Raw genomic sequence first — 13,790 nt, 5'->3', positions numbered from 1 at the left:
TTGTGGCTGCTTTTTTGGGTGAGCCCGGGCGAGGCCGCGGCCCCCGGTCCCGGAGCCGGCGGCGGGCGGCGCTGGGACCGCGCCTGCGCCGGGCGGGGCGGCCGCTGGCGCCCGAGGAGCCGCCGCCATTTTGGTGTCGCCGCCTCGGCCCGCTCGGATGCGGCGCGGAGGAGCCTGAGGGTGAGGGGGAAGGGGGCGGCGGCGGGGCCGCGCCGGGCGCGGGGCTGCCGCTGCTGACGCTCTTCTCTCCTCTTCAGCGGCGGCGGCTTCTTCGGCGCTGAGGAGATGGATGCTGGAGCCCGCCCGGGCGGCGGCGGCGGCGCTCCGGGGCAGTCCCGCGAGTACAAGCTAGTGATGCTGGGCGCCGGTGGCGTCGGGAAGAGCGGTGCGTGCGGCTCCTCCGGCCGGGACGGCGGGGCCCATCCGCCGGCGGAGGGGGAACGGCGGGGGGCGGCCGGGGCGGGGCGGCCCTGGAGCGCCGCTCTCCCGTCGCGGGCGGGGCCGCCGCTTTCCCCTCAGCGGGGTCTCCTCCGCGGGCAGCGCTGGCGGCGGCAGCGCCCTGCTCGGCAGCTGCGAGGGGACCCGTTTCTGGAGCAAAACAGCCCGGGTTGGGGCGCCCTGCGGCGGCGGCTCCGAGGGGTCTCGGAGCGCGGGTGTCATCGCCTTCCGCCCGCCTCCAGCTTTGTTCCGAGGCTCGTAGGAGCGCCGAGGGCCCGGGCGCCGTCCTCTGTGCTCCTGGGTTACTGAACCCGTTGCATTGACCGTCTTTCTTCCGAGTCGGGCACCGAGTGTGGTTTTGTGTTTTAGCGGTTAGTGAAATAATGTGCTCGGGCGTGTTGTGAGCCGAATGCTGAAGCGGCAGATGCTTACCGAGACTTGTGTAATTGTGCCTCTGATTTTTGTTTCCAGCCATGACCATGCAGTTCATCAGTCACCGGTTTCCAGAGGATCATGATCCCACCATTGGTAAGAAAAATCTTTCATTTCTCTTTGCCGTTCGCTCCGTCTCTCAGCAAGTTAAGCTGTTGTGGGGTCCATTGCTTTAAAGTACTCAATTTAAAGAAAACTATAAATTTGGCTGTAAATTGAGGACTGGAGTCGCTTAGATTACTCATTAAAAGGTGTTAAGAGTTCTGAGACTGCCGTGAGGACTGGGATACATATCCTGAGTTTTAGATCTTTAATGGTTTTCCTATCACATATATTCAGGCCATGCGCTATCTGTGTGTGTTTGCATGTTGGCAGACAAGGATGAAGAACTGCGGATAAGTGCTTATTAGTTGTCTATTCAAAAAATCTAGTCTCCGTGCTGTAGATCAGCTCTCTGCTATTAAATTGTCAGGCCAGATTGTGCTCTGTGTTTTAGAAATTGGGAGGGATGAAAGTGCTTGACAACTTACGGTGTTGGTGCAGAACTTTTGCAGCATCTCTAAGAGAAGCCTTAACTAACAGTTACGCCGTCGAAGGAAAAGTGGGAAAAACAGGCAGCTTCTTGTTGAAAATGGACTGTTGCAGTGTGGGAGTGCTGACTTAGAGGGACAGAATATTTATTGTCTTACTTTTAAGAAAATGGCAGTTGGTGGTGGCCAGTTCTTCTCTTGAATCATGGGTGTTTTCTGGCTTTGAGAAAAATGTAATGCTCTTACTCTGTGCTTCCCACCAAGGTGTCCAAAATTGAATTTATGGGATGTGGGCACATGTCCATCAGAAATAGCACATACAATAACATGATTTTAGCAAACTAAATCTCACCAGAACAATTAAAAGTTTAATTTGGTGTTAAACAAAGATCAGCCTGGTTTAGCATAGTAATATTACCAGATTAGGTTCTTCTAGTGTAACATTCTCTTTGTGAATTGATGACTAATGAGTATTGCAATTGTATTCCAATCTTGTTCTTTCTGATGCGCTGTGAATTCACAGAGGATGCTTATAAAATACGAATACGCATTGATGACGAACCTGCTAATCTGGATATCTTGGACACGGCAGGACAGGTATGTGAGTAATAATAAGTGAATTGGGAGGATGTTAAGAAGTCTGTAATTGTCAGGTGTAGAGACAGAAATCCTGTAAAAGTATGCCTGTCTTTTCTTCCAAATTGTTTTTTGAGCTCTCTTACTTCTTCTCAGCATCTTGTTGCTTATAGCATCTGTATCATACTGTCTATATTTGGGCAGCTCAGACAGTACTCTGGTTTCATGCGCTGCTTTCTCCGTTGCACTTTGCTGTTCACGATCAACAAGCAATACGTCTTGGCTGATAAATGATACGTTGTTGTGATTTCTATAGCAAGGGAAACTTGGTGTAAATCCCAGGCATACATAATATCTCACCCTGTATGTAACGGGACGAGAAGATAGATGGCCAGCTTGTTTACAGAGTTCCTGTGCAGCTGGTTTTGGAATGCATATCGTGTTTCCCATTCTGAGCAAATTAGAAAGTCATTGTATTTGTGCAATTGAAATGTAATTGTCTGTTTCTAGGCAGAGTTTACGGCCATGAGAGACCAGTACATGAGGGCTGGCGAGGGATTTATCATCTGTTATTCAATCACAGACCGGCGCAGTTTCCATGAAGTGCGTGAGTTCAAACAGCTAATCTATCGCGTTCGACGCACTGATGACACTCCCGTGGTCCTGGTGGGAAATAAATCTGATCTGACACAGCTACGGCAGGTAAATGGCCCAGAGGCCCACAGTTACAAGCTATTTCTGTGGTAGAATGCAGTAATACAAGAGGTTACGCTCCCTTTCTTAATGTTTTGCGTGTTTGCTATATAGTGGGTTTAACGTTAGAGAAGTACTTGTTTAACGCAGAATGTGTTGAATAACCAAATGCGTATAGCAATCACGGGAGTAAAGTCTTCACGTTGATGCTTTGGGTTTCAGCTGCTCTTGGGCTTTTCCTTTTTTTTAATTCTTGAAAGGAGATACTGTTAATAGAGATTTAGCATTCCGTAAACCCCTTGCAGATACTAGTACAAATTGCAGATGCCAGCGTGCTAAGAATGGATGTGTAAGAATGGAGAACTTGGGTAAGAATGGACAGAAAGGAAAATGACTTTCAGCTTAAGAAAACAGTAACTACCGTCTGTGGGAAAACAGTTTGAAGCAGAGCTTCACTCAAAGGAAACGTACTTTGGAAAACAAGTTCCAGAGGTGCTGTTTGTATGCCTGGAATTAGATGAATTTTCAGTGTGCGTCGTAGCAGGGAAATTATGGTAGCTGTGGTAGAACACCCGTGCTGAGAGATGTAAAGTATAGGATGCGGAGTGGGTGTTGCTTTTCTGTGGCCTCGGCAAGACTGGGTTGGGTTTGGTTTGGTTTGGGGGTTGTTGGTTTTTTGTTTTTTTTTTTGAAAGGTTTTGCTTGGTTCTGGGAACTTGTTTGGCAAACATCATAGATTTTGACCAGGAGAAGGAAATATCCTTAGCTTACCAAACTGACAAATGCTTGTGTTAGGGCTGAGGACTGCTCACGTTAGGCAACTTCTAGATTAAGCAGCAAGAAAAGAATATTCTTTTGAAGGACTTTGTTGTTTCATCAACGTCCAGAGAGTCTCTTGCAGGTGATTGCGTTGCTAGAGAAGCGATGAGGGAACAAGAAAGAAAAACAGGTTTGTAGAGAAAGATTTAGAGATCAGTGGAAATGAGCTGTTCTGGAACTGGGAGGGTGCGTGCATAGTTACAGAGCAAGGAGAACAAGAAATGGTAAAGCAATAAACTTTCTGCTTTGGGCTTTCTTGACAAGTGTGACCTTTTTTTTCAGGTCTCCAAAGAAGAAGGCTCTGCTTTAGCACGAGAATTCAACTGCCCTTTTTTTGAAACTTCGGCCGCATACCGTTATTATATTGATGATGTATTTCATGCTCTTGTGCGCGAAATTCGCAGGAAAGAAAAGGAAGCAGTAATGGCAATGGAAAAAAAATCAAAACCTAAAAGCAGCATGTGGAAAAGACTGAAGTCACCGTTTAGAAGGAAGAAGGATTCAGTCACTTGAACAGAGAGAATTCCTCTGCAAAAGAAAACAAAACCTGTGAACAGCCATTTGTAACCAAAGCGGTTTAGTGACGTTTTGACAGCATGTTTTAAACCTGACGGGACTTTTATGAGGGAATGCATAACTTCTACCAGTTCTTTTTGTTTAGAATGATATTCCCTTAATTTTGGATATTTAACTTAAGCCACAGTAACAGTTGTACTTTTGTTTGTTGTCATTTTTTTACTGGATCCAGCAAATGTTGCCTGTATGTCGTTGGTTACAAATGCTGGTAGGTTTATGTCCCTGCACTTTTGAATGTTTGTCTTCGGTCACTGCGTACTGGAAGCTGAATTGTGTAAAATATCGCTGACATTCTACCCGACCTAACTTAATTCATTTTTTTTTCCTAGTTGTTTGCACAAGAAAATGTTGCTGCTCTCCGGAACAGTAACCCACATCACGAGAGGCGGCTTGTCGAGGTCATGCTGAAAAGTAGTTTACAAAGTGTATGTCACGACTGGCGGCCCTGGCTGTGTATAGGTGGCATTGAACGGAGCTGTGCTAGAGTTCTTGTGTTCGCATTGAATATATTTTTTCCAGCAAAAGTAATGTGGAATACTTGTACAAGTATATCTAAATTATCAGTTAATCAGCAGTGTTGTAGGTGGGATTCTAAACAAGTCAGAAGAAGCAAATGATGGTTCCTATGGCAGCTATAACTTGGCAACAGTGCATGAATATGTAGCATTTTCCTACTGTATATAGCATTTACTGTGTTGCCATAGCATGTGTAATGTAATGATGCTGTAGAAACCACAGCTTTGAATTTTCTGACTTGCTTGTTAAAAACAGTAGCTGTAATGGTGCGCTGGCTTATTTATTTACGTTCAGTTTTATGTTCTTGTCTTAAAGGAGCCAGTATCTTTGTTAAGTAGAAGTCTCTAACATAGTCATTTCGAATTATTCTATGATAACTACTTTGTAGAGAAAATGACTGATACTGAGGTATCTGGGCCCAGAATTATTATCCCTAATACTGGTAAGATTCTTCCAATGCAGTCTTGAAAGCAGAATTGCCAGTGCAGTGGAAGGAAGCCATGAGCTGGGCACAGCGACGGTCCTGACAGACGTTCGCATCCCTGACCTCACATGTGCAGGCGGTCCAGGCAGTGCAGGTACAGGTCTTCTTACGCTCGGTAAAGAATGATTTGGTTAAGAAAGTGCTTCTGAGGCAGACCCTCCATACGTAGAGATATTCTCTGCTTTCGAGCCGATTCACATATAGATCGGTTATGGAATTTAAATCCAGCAGAGAGACAGATGTCTGGTGTTCCCCTTGATTTTGGTTTTTTAATAATAGAACAAATCATAGGTAACTCAGACGTGGTTAAAACAAGTTTCTCGGAGAACTAAGTGCCTAGAATCTTTCCATTTAAGAGTGAAAGAGCTTAGTAGACTAAGTGTAGTGTAGCTTCTGGTACTCTTCAATCATCTGTGTCAGTAACTATGTTAATCTTACTGATCAAAAATCAGATCCGTACCATCAGTCTTAGTGTGCTGCATGTGGAAGTGCAGTCAAAACTGAAAATTCATATGTAAAAGGATTAGTACAAGAAGCAGGGATAGCAAATACATAAACATTTTTTTCTTTCTGAACTCCTTATTGCTTAAGATACGACTGGAAATTCTGTGCGCGTTGGTTTTAGGAGTATTTTCTTTGTGTAAGATTTAAAAAAACGTACAATGAGAAATTTGGAGGGGGGTACATTTTTAAATTTTGTTGGTGGCTGAGCTAAACATTTAAATTGGTTCTGGTTCTCACTTCCTTCCGGTGTTCTGCAGCGCTGGTAGTAATCACACGTACGTTGTTTGAAAAAGAGGCCGAGAATAATTCAGACTGTTTAGAATTTACGACCTCTTTTACATTAACTGGGGGAGCAGTTGTGCGCATCTTTTCAGTAGTTCCTGGTTTAGGACCGAAGGCCCTACTAATCATTCATTGCTGGATTAAATGTTGTGTATAACTCAGATACAAATCCTAGGAAAACCGTCTAGCAGAAAGCTTGAGGAGAAGGAGGGGGCAACAGCTGAGAAGCTGCTCTAAAAGCAGTCACTGATTCTGTCATCGTAAAAATTATTTCAGAGCAGCCTTCTGGAAATGCTGAACAGGGCCTGATTGCGATTACAAGTTTTCCCTGTGCTTTACCTTGATACAGTAAGTTAACATAAAATATTAGTCGGCTTTCTACACTCAAAAGTTTTCGGATAACGTGGAAAGGTAACCTGTCGGCAGTACTGAACGCTGTATGGGACTGTTTTCACCCTTAAATAACTGATGTCTGTGCCTTACGTGATTCCTTCAATGCAATGTAAGTGTTTACTAATGCCTTTGGTGAGCCTGTTGCTTATAGAATTATTACATCAGAACAGCAGCAAGCACTTTTTTTACACAGTGTTATTCAAAAAGAGTTTTATTTTTGTCATGTATAAATTTGTACACAGAATTATTGTTTTATTTGACACAATATATAATTTTTAATACAAGCATTTGCGTTTGATGTGTTGATCTGTGGTGTCTAGCATGATGGGTAGAAGGCCGTTCAGCCTGGGAGTGCTGAAGAAGGAAGGCTCGTGGTGTGTTTGTAAATTGTTTTGGAAAATGCTTATCTTGCTCAAAAAAAAAAAAGGACTCGGTGTGTTACGTTTAATCTGCGAGGCGAGTCTGGTGCTAAATCATTTAAATATGATCTGGACGTTTCGCAATTGTATTACTTTACCTTTGTGTGCTCTGCATAAGGCGTGCTGACTTTCCGGGCTTTAGTTACGAGTGGGGCAATAGCAGCTGCGTGAGGTGTCTGAGTCTTTGCTCAGATACTTGAGTATTGCGGCAGTGGCTGAAGCAACCCCTCTGCATTTGCCGCTGCCTCAGTTTCTCTGTGGATTGGTTGGTTGCATTTTATTATTTTGTACTAGTAGAAAGCAGCTGGGCTCAGACTCCTTTGGGGCTTTGGTTTAGTTTTTGTTTTTTCTTTCCTTCAGGTATTTATACCGTGGCCAAATTTGCAATGTAACTCTGGCTTTGTGACTAACGAAAGGCTACTGTCGTCACTTGTGTTAGGTCAGAGAGGCTCGCATCGAGTGGTGGAGGCGCAGAATGTTCCAGCTTCTCCTGCGCACAGGAGAATGTCTCCTAGTGCATCCACGGGGCATTTGGAAGCCACTTCCCCAACTCCCGCCTCTTGTGACCATGTCTTGTAAGAATCATCTCAGTGTTCGCGGCAGTGACTCGGGTGTGCATTTTTCTGGTCTGGAGAGATGTCCTTAAGTTGTAGTGGTTGCGGCAACAAGGTTCCTAATCGAGTTTACAACTACATCTGTTTTGCTGTCTAAAGAGATGAGTCGGCAGATAAATCTCCCCCTGGCTGGTAGCCTGATCCGTGTTACCCGCTTCTGCTTTTGTGAGAAAGCCTCTTGGACTGTAATTTTGGACTGATTGCAAGATTCCTAGAAGGTTAACTCCTACCTGTTTTTGTTCACCACCACGTCCAGGTGACAGCCGTAGATCACGTAAGTGGCATGCAGACATCGTTGTGGTTCTTCCGTTATTATCCTTCGCTTAAGAGAAAGAATATCTTTGTCCGTCACCACCTCGCTGATGGTTGGGAGCGAGTTTAAAGCACACTTCAGAAACTTCTCCTTTTTCAAGAAATTTTGAAAAACTAGAAATGAATGAAAACTTGGTAGGCCTGCAAGATGTTTTTAGCAACATCAAATGACGTCAGGATATTTTCTAAGTAGCAGTAAGCAATGTAATAGGGATAGCTTTGGTAGCGTTATTTTCTTCCTGTGTGCAGTTTCATCCAGTCATTCAATAGTATAGCTCCTTCTAAGGCTACTAGGAAATACTCCAGGTCTCTCTGGCTTGTAGTACCTCAAAAGCCACGACACACCATGGCTTGCTCCATTTTGCAGACCACTTGAGAATATACTGAACAACATCAACTCTATTGTGTTCTCTTAGAGCTTCCCAGTGACTCGTCTGCTGTGAAGTGTCACCGCACTCATGCTCCTTTTGGTTTTTATCCCTTTGCAGAGTTGACGACGTTCCCTCTTGCTCCAAGAGAGCTTGGCTTAAGAGTCACAGGTAAGATACAAAATACCCAAATACAGTTTACCAGCTGTTTCACCACCTACCTACTAAATCCTTCGATAGATCCTGAGTAAAGATCTGAAACCCGACTACCTTTTCCTAATGCCGCGTTGTCACTGATCATGCCGTTGCTCGGGTTATTTACTTTGGATTAGGCCGGTTTATCCAAAGTCAGCACGTTAAAGTGCATTCAGTGATAGGTAGGTAGCAGTTCTTCAGTAATTTTGCTATGTCTCTGTTGCGTTCTCCATAAATACAGGAAACATAATTTAGACCAAAAGAAAAGGCTATTCTTGCATCTTTTTTGGCTACGTGGCTTTCAAATGTAGACCAAAACAAATTACTTTGCGGACATTCATGCTAAAAATTCCTATGTAGGTACTGTGGTAAGATCTAGAGACAAACTGGGGGAAAACTCTAATTGTCTTGTTAGAAGCCAGTGACTAAGAGCTTGGTTTATGGGCTTCTGCCTAGGAATTTAGAAGCTGTTTCAGCTGTTCCAGTGGTGACCCCTTTCTTAAAGGGCATGAACAAATCCGTGGAATGAAAACATTCCCACCACTGCATTCTTGCAATTCTTTCTCCAGCGTGATTGTCAAGTGCCATTTATCTGTCATCTAAATAGTTACAGCAGTGGGGGTTTTATATAAAAGCTTACCGTAATGGAGACTTTAAATAAAAACTGCCGTATGGATCAAAGAAGTCGGTACCATTGCATACCGGTGGCCTGGGTCTCTGAGAGTTCACACAGGTGCCAAATGTACGGGAAGAGAGAGCTCTTCAGTATTTCATCTCCCCGAGGCCAGCCTCGAATGTGCTTAAGGTTGTAGTTACCAAGATCTGCTCGCAAACAGCGTATCCATCACCAGGAATGAAGAAATCTCAGCTAAGAAGGGTCTAACGCTGTCGTAGTCGGCATGTGTGGGCAGCTGAGCAAATTTTGCTGTTTATTGTCCGCTTCGAGTCTACTAAGAAAATCTTTCGTGTATTCTGTGGTGCTGATGCAGATTTACTTTGCGTGATTTTATTACAGGAATGCAAAACTAGAACGCCTCCTTGCTATTAATAAAGGTCAGTCTTTTCCTGAGATAACAAGAAATTGTTTACAAAAGTGCCAAACTGGTAAGACTTAAGATGCGTGGAGGTTAATTACATGTAACTGAGAACTTAAAAAAAAATGCCCAAATTCCCGCTGAATTAAAGCAGCAACACTTGTGTCACAAGACTGGAGGAGTGAAACAAAATACCACAGAGAAACCAGGTGGTGAAGTCAAGTATCTGGGTCACGGGCAGCTCGCTGACGTGCTGTTTTACACCTGGATCAACCTGGTTGCGAGTAAACTTAGAAGACTTCAGAGGAGCGCTCCTGAGCTGTCCCTTGGTCTCCAGCGCGAGGCGGCTGTCCTCTGGTTTCTGCTTTGCCACAGCAAATGAGTGAATCTGGAACGTTTCTCTTGGCAGAGGCTGAGGTCATTTCTTCCCGCGAGGCTGTGCGTTAAATTGACAGAAGACGCACAAAAAGCATCTGACTTGAATTTGCACTCTAACAGCTAAACCACGAGAGGGCCTGTAGGGGAAGAACTAAGCCTCGCTAACCAGGAGGGAAAGGTTAATTCTGACAAATGCTTTCTTTACTGATAATCAGCTTTAAATCCTGCATGTCATTGGAATGCTATACGAAGAAATAAACCCTAGAAATACAGAAAAAAACTCCTCTGAAAACATTACCAAAACTCAGTATTGAGAAACGTTACCGTAGGGTGACTAGGAAAGGATGGAAAGGGAAAAATACAAAGCTTATTACGTGGCCTAAAGATAAGCCTGTGCTTAAACGTGGTCTCACCAATACACGTGAACTGGTAAAATCAATATTGCCGTGAGATCTCAAGGAGCACTTCGGTGAATTTGCTTTCATCTTTTTATCGTGTTTGCTTTCTGGTTTGGGTTTTTTGTTTGGTTTTTTCCCTCTATGACAAATTAAATAGAGTGCAGCGCTTTGAAGACAAGATAGGAAAAGATGGAATCGTCCTCTAGAGTCACCGTGTGACCACGATGTTGGAGTTGTTTGGAAATACAGGTATTCTCTGCAGAGAATATCAGTAATAACAATTAAAAAAAAGAATTCTATAGATTGGTGGTGGCCAAGACACTGATTCTCTCTGACAGCGCCCAACATGAGTAGGTGATACTCTGTGCAGGCCTGCTGTTGGATTTTTCTGCCTGGGCTGTGCAGCTCTTGTGTAAGGGCATCTTCCCTATTCAATCCTTTCATAGTTTTTTCCCCACCATTCCCAAACTCTTTTTTTTTTTCCCCACCAGACCTGTTACTGCTATATTGTTGTAAGAAAAAAATTGACTTGAGAGCATCAGCTCAGGCTTTGTGCTCTCATGTGTGGTAACACGTTGATTTTTTTTTCCTGTCTACGCTCCTGGTGTTCCTTTCAGAGGCCTAAAGGTATGACACCTCAGGAGTGACACACACACCTCAGGAGTGACACACACACCTCGGGTATGACACACACACCTCAGGTATGACATACATATTTCTTTTAATTATAAGAAGATTTCACTACATAGAGCTCAGTGTTCTAATTCCTTCTTTTAACAGTGTGACACTTGATATTTGCTAAATTTTGCTTTGCTGAACTCCTGTTTGTCTTGTTCAATTCATTAGCAGGGAGGAACCGGAGAAGCTTTTACATCTTGGCGTTCCGGATGTAACCTGAAGCCTGAATTTTAATGTGTATTAACATTCTGTACAGGACCAAAAATCCAGATGGTGAGCTACCCGGGATAAGTTGCATTGCTTGTTTAAATTTTTAAAAAGTCAAGGTTATGTAAACTGAATATTCCCCAAATAATTTTGCCTGTGGTTTTTATTCTTTTCGGGGTGCAGATGGGTCCAGCCGCTCCCCTGTCCTAGCTGAAATCCCTGTGTCCCAAGGACGTTGTGACTCGGAGCCCACCGTGTCCTTCTCAGCCCAAACCTGCTCAGCGTCCCCGTGCCTCCCTGCAGCCTCTCTTCGGCAGCGTGGGGAGGGTAACATCCTCCCCATGCTCTCATTTATTTTGGGGACATTCCTAATATTTTTTTTTTCCAACAGCTGGCTGCTTTTCCTCAGTGATAATGGGATGTCCGTAAGTGGCTATCGAGTCCTTTGAGATGACTCATTTCAGAACCAGGTGAATTAATACACTGATGTATGTGATTCAACAGGTTCTGCGTTGATGTAGAGTCTAAAAATTGTCTATACGGGCCCTTCATGTTGGGGAGAAGGGCAGAACCGTTGTGCAATACAGCAGAGTTAAGGGGGGGTCGTTTGGGGGGATTTGGGGCTTTTTTGGGGTTTGTGTGTTTTGTTTTTTTTTTCCCTTGGCATTGCCTTGTCTGCCACTTCCTTATGTTCTACTTATTTCTTGCTATGTTTTTCCTTTCCTGTCCTGTTTCCCATTGGCCCAATAGAGAACGTATCTCCCCAAGAATCGCGTACGTTCTGTAGCACAGCAGCGAAACCAGGAGCTCAGACGCAGCACCGCAGACGTCCAGGCAGGTGCTGGGTTACAGACCTGCGGTGTGCAGGCAGGGTGGCTTTCGGTGCTGTAGGCTCCGAGAGGGACGAGCTTGGCTTTAACAAGTTATCGGAAAAGACTTTTCAAGTTTTGACAGTGACGGCGTTGGGGCCCTGTGATCTGTCTGACGGGGTGGAGTGGCTCGTTGAATGCTCGAGACCCAGTTGTTGCATTTTAACAAGGGTGAAACGAGGGCGCTCCGAAGCCCTTTGGAGGTACCTGTCTGATGGCAGCTTCTTCCCTCGTAGAGCAATCCCGCGGGCTGCGGGCTCGGAAAGGAGATGGAGCTGTTCCTGCCTCTGCCTGCTCAAAGGAAATACCAAAAGAGCCCTGCCCCGGCATCCGCCATCAAAAGTGAATCGCATTGCCATGGCAACACGACTCGCTCCTACGGGGAATTAGGTGAGGCAGAAGCTGTCGGAGGAGGAAAGACCTGATTGTGCTGAAAGCAACGCAGAATCCTGCTGAGTTAAATGGCACCAGCATCCAGACCCAAGGAAGGTGGGAAGAGAGTTGGAGCCGAGATTCCATGCTCTCCACAAAACCATTTCTCTTTTCATGGTTTGTCAAGCCCATTCTGCTTGCTTTTTTTCTTTTTCTCATGCAAATTCTTTTGTTTCTGTTTCAGCTGAATGGTGTAAGAACCTGAAACAGGACGTTTTATTAAAGGCACACAGCATTAGAGGCAGAAGCCAAGCAGAGAAGGATGAAGAGAGATTTTCTTTCACATCTTGCACAATGAGTAGAAAATAATCAGTGACTGTGCGCTTTGGCCGAGCAGTTTTAGCCAACTGCTCTAACAACTGCGGTTGTTACCATAATAAATAATTGAAAGCGGTGAAACACTGCGATCAATCGCAGTGCAGAGAACGACGTAATTAACAGTAAGCATAGGTGTTAAATAAACCACTCTGTCCCAAGTCATCGGACACTGAATTCAGATGTGTGCCTGTCACGTGGCTCACTACCTGCAGCATCTCAGCGGCTTCTGATGGTTTTGTGCATTCAACACCTTCAGCAACTGCCCCTGGTGAGCAATGCGGTGGAACTGAATCGCCAGAGCAGGAGTCAGGTCCAGCTAATTAAACGTCTGGAGCGCCTCAGTAACTCCTTCCTCACTGTCACTACAAGAGCTGGGAACACCGCTGGCGAGCCTGGTGATGGGCACGGCATCCGTTGCGGTTTGATCATTTTCATCTTTGTCCCAGAGTGAAGTTGAGAGAGTTGGTTTTTAATGTTAACTGTGGGGTATTTGTATCAGAGAAGGCGTGCAAACGTGCTCCAAAGAGCGCGCTTTACACGTGGTGTGGAAGGCCGGACGGCTTGCGATACCCCGACCTCCAGTGCAGAGTTGTGTGTGAAGAGCTGCGGCGCTGCCCACGTTCCTTTTCTGGGGCATTAGGCCATCTTTTTTATAAAGCCTGGACCGAAACTGCCAGGTTCCTTGGAGATGAGACCTGAAGCTCACGTGAAGTTCATTGTAAGTACTGAGACACCCAAAACACTTCTGGAGCCCGGGCCTTTGCTGCATGGGAAGCCATCGAGAAGAGTGAAGTATGGCATTGAAGTGCTCACTGCAGCCCGTGTTGCTGGGGAAACACGGCTCGCTGCGCTCGGCTATTTGGCATTTTCTAAAGCGGTGGCTTTGTGCCCAGTAATATTGTTCTGTGCAGCGCTGATGGGGAGCTGCAGAAAAACAAGTCACAGAAGCCAGATCGCTGTACTTCAGGAGAGACTGTCGTATCCTGCACACAGCGAGGTGGACAAAAGCGTTCCCGGAGAATTCAGTTTTGACCAGGAATCCAGGAGTGACTCTAAATTACAAATGTTAGAGTCAAATTGCTGCTTTTTCTGCCCGTCTCATGTCCTCTTTTTTCACTTAGATTCAACTTAGCTAATAAGTATCCATTTATGCCAAATTATACCCATGTACCAGGCTGTGTAGATGACTGAGAGTTTTTGTATGCGCTAATGTTTAAGTAATAGTGTTCCACTTAATTTGCCAGGATGCCGTTACATCCCTTTATTTCTTTGTGATTTATTTTGTGTGTTCTTTTCCTGTGAATCGTCAGAGCAGAAACGCGTGG

General features: G+C 45.0%; 1 protein-coding gene across 6 annotated transcripts; it reads left to right on the top strand.

Annotated features, from left to right (window-relative positions):
* Nucleotides 1–101: 101 nt before the first annotated feature.
* RIT1 (Ras like without CAAX 1) lies at nt 102–13,734 on the top strand. 6 transcript variants are annotated; one of them, XR_015707887.1, is made up of 10 exons: nt 102–180; nt 258–385; nt 910–966; nt 1,924–1,997; nt 2,487–2,678; nt 3,771–5,158; nt 8,077–8,127; nt 9,167–11,316; nt 11,597–12,204; nt 12,332–13,734. XR_015707887.1 is itself a non-coding variant. In XM_087772618.1 (6 exons), the coding sequence occupies exons 2-6, from the start codon at nt 286–288 to the stop codon at nt 3,999–4,001; spliced, it is 654 nt and encodes a 217-aa protein (XP_087628744.1). In that variant the 5' UTR covers nt 102–180; nt 258–285; the 3' UTR covers nt 4,002–6,527. The 6 variants fall into 6 exon arrangements, 1 of the variants encoding a protein (XP_087628744.1); XR_015707891.1 differs by lacking the exons at nt 8,077–8,127; nt 9,167–11,316; nt 11,597–12,204; nt 12,332–13,734 and adding an exon at nt 6,127–6,527 and having other exon boundaries at nt 3,771–4,489; nt 5,043–5,158; XR_015707890.1 differs by lacking the exons at nt 8,077–8,127; nt 9,167–11,316; nt 11,597–12,204; nt 12,332–13,734 and having other exon boundaries at nt 3,771–4,272; nt 4,394–4,489; nt 5,043–5,158.
* Nucleotides 13,735–13,790: the final 56 nt, after the last annotated feature.

The sequence above is a fragment of the Nipponia nippon genome, unplaced genomic scaffold, assembly GCF_047370975.1.
Source record: "Nipponia nippon isolate SJK-2023a ecotype South Korea unplaced genomic scaffold, ASM4737097v1 scaffold_36, whole genome shotgun sequence".
Classification (NCBI taxonomy): domain Eukaryota; kingdom Metazoa; phylum Chordata; class Aves; order Pelecaniformes; family Threskiornithidae; genus Nipponia; species Nipponia nippon.
This window is presented reverse-complemented; position numbering and strand designations above follow the sequence as displayed.

What these genes read in the sequence shown, in the direction of transcription:
- RIT1 (XM_087772618.1), top strand. Translation starts at nt 286, where the DNA reads ATGGATGCTGGAGCCCGCCCGGGCGGCGGCGGCGGCGCTCCGGGGCAG. An exon ending in CGGTGGCGTCGGGAAGAGCG is followed by an intron (nt 386 to 909) that starts GTGCGTGCGGCT and finishes TTTTGTTTCCAG; the next exon opens with CCATGACCATGCAGTTCATC. An exon ending in TCTTGGACACGGCAGGACAG is followed by an intron (nt 1,998 to 2,486) that starts GTATGTGAGTAA and finishes GTCTGTTTCTAG; the next exon opens with GCAGAGTTTACGGCCATGAG.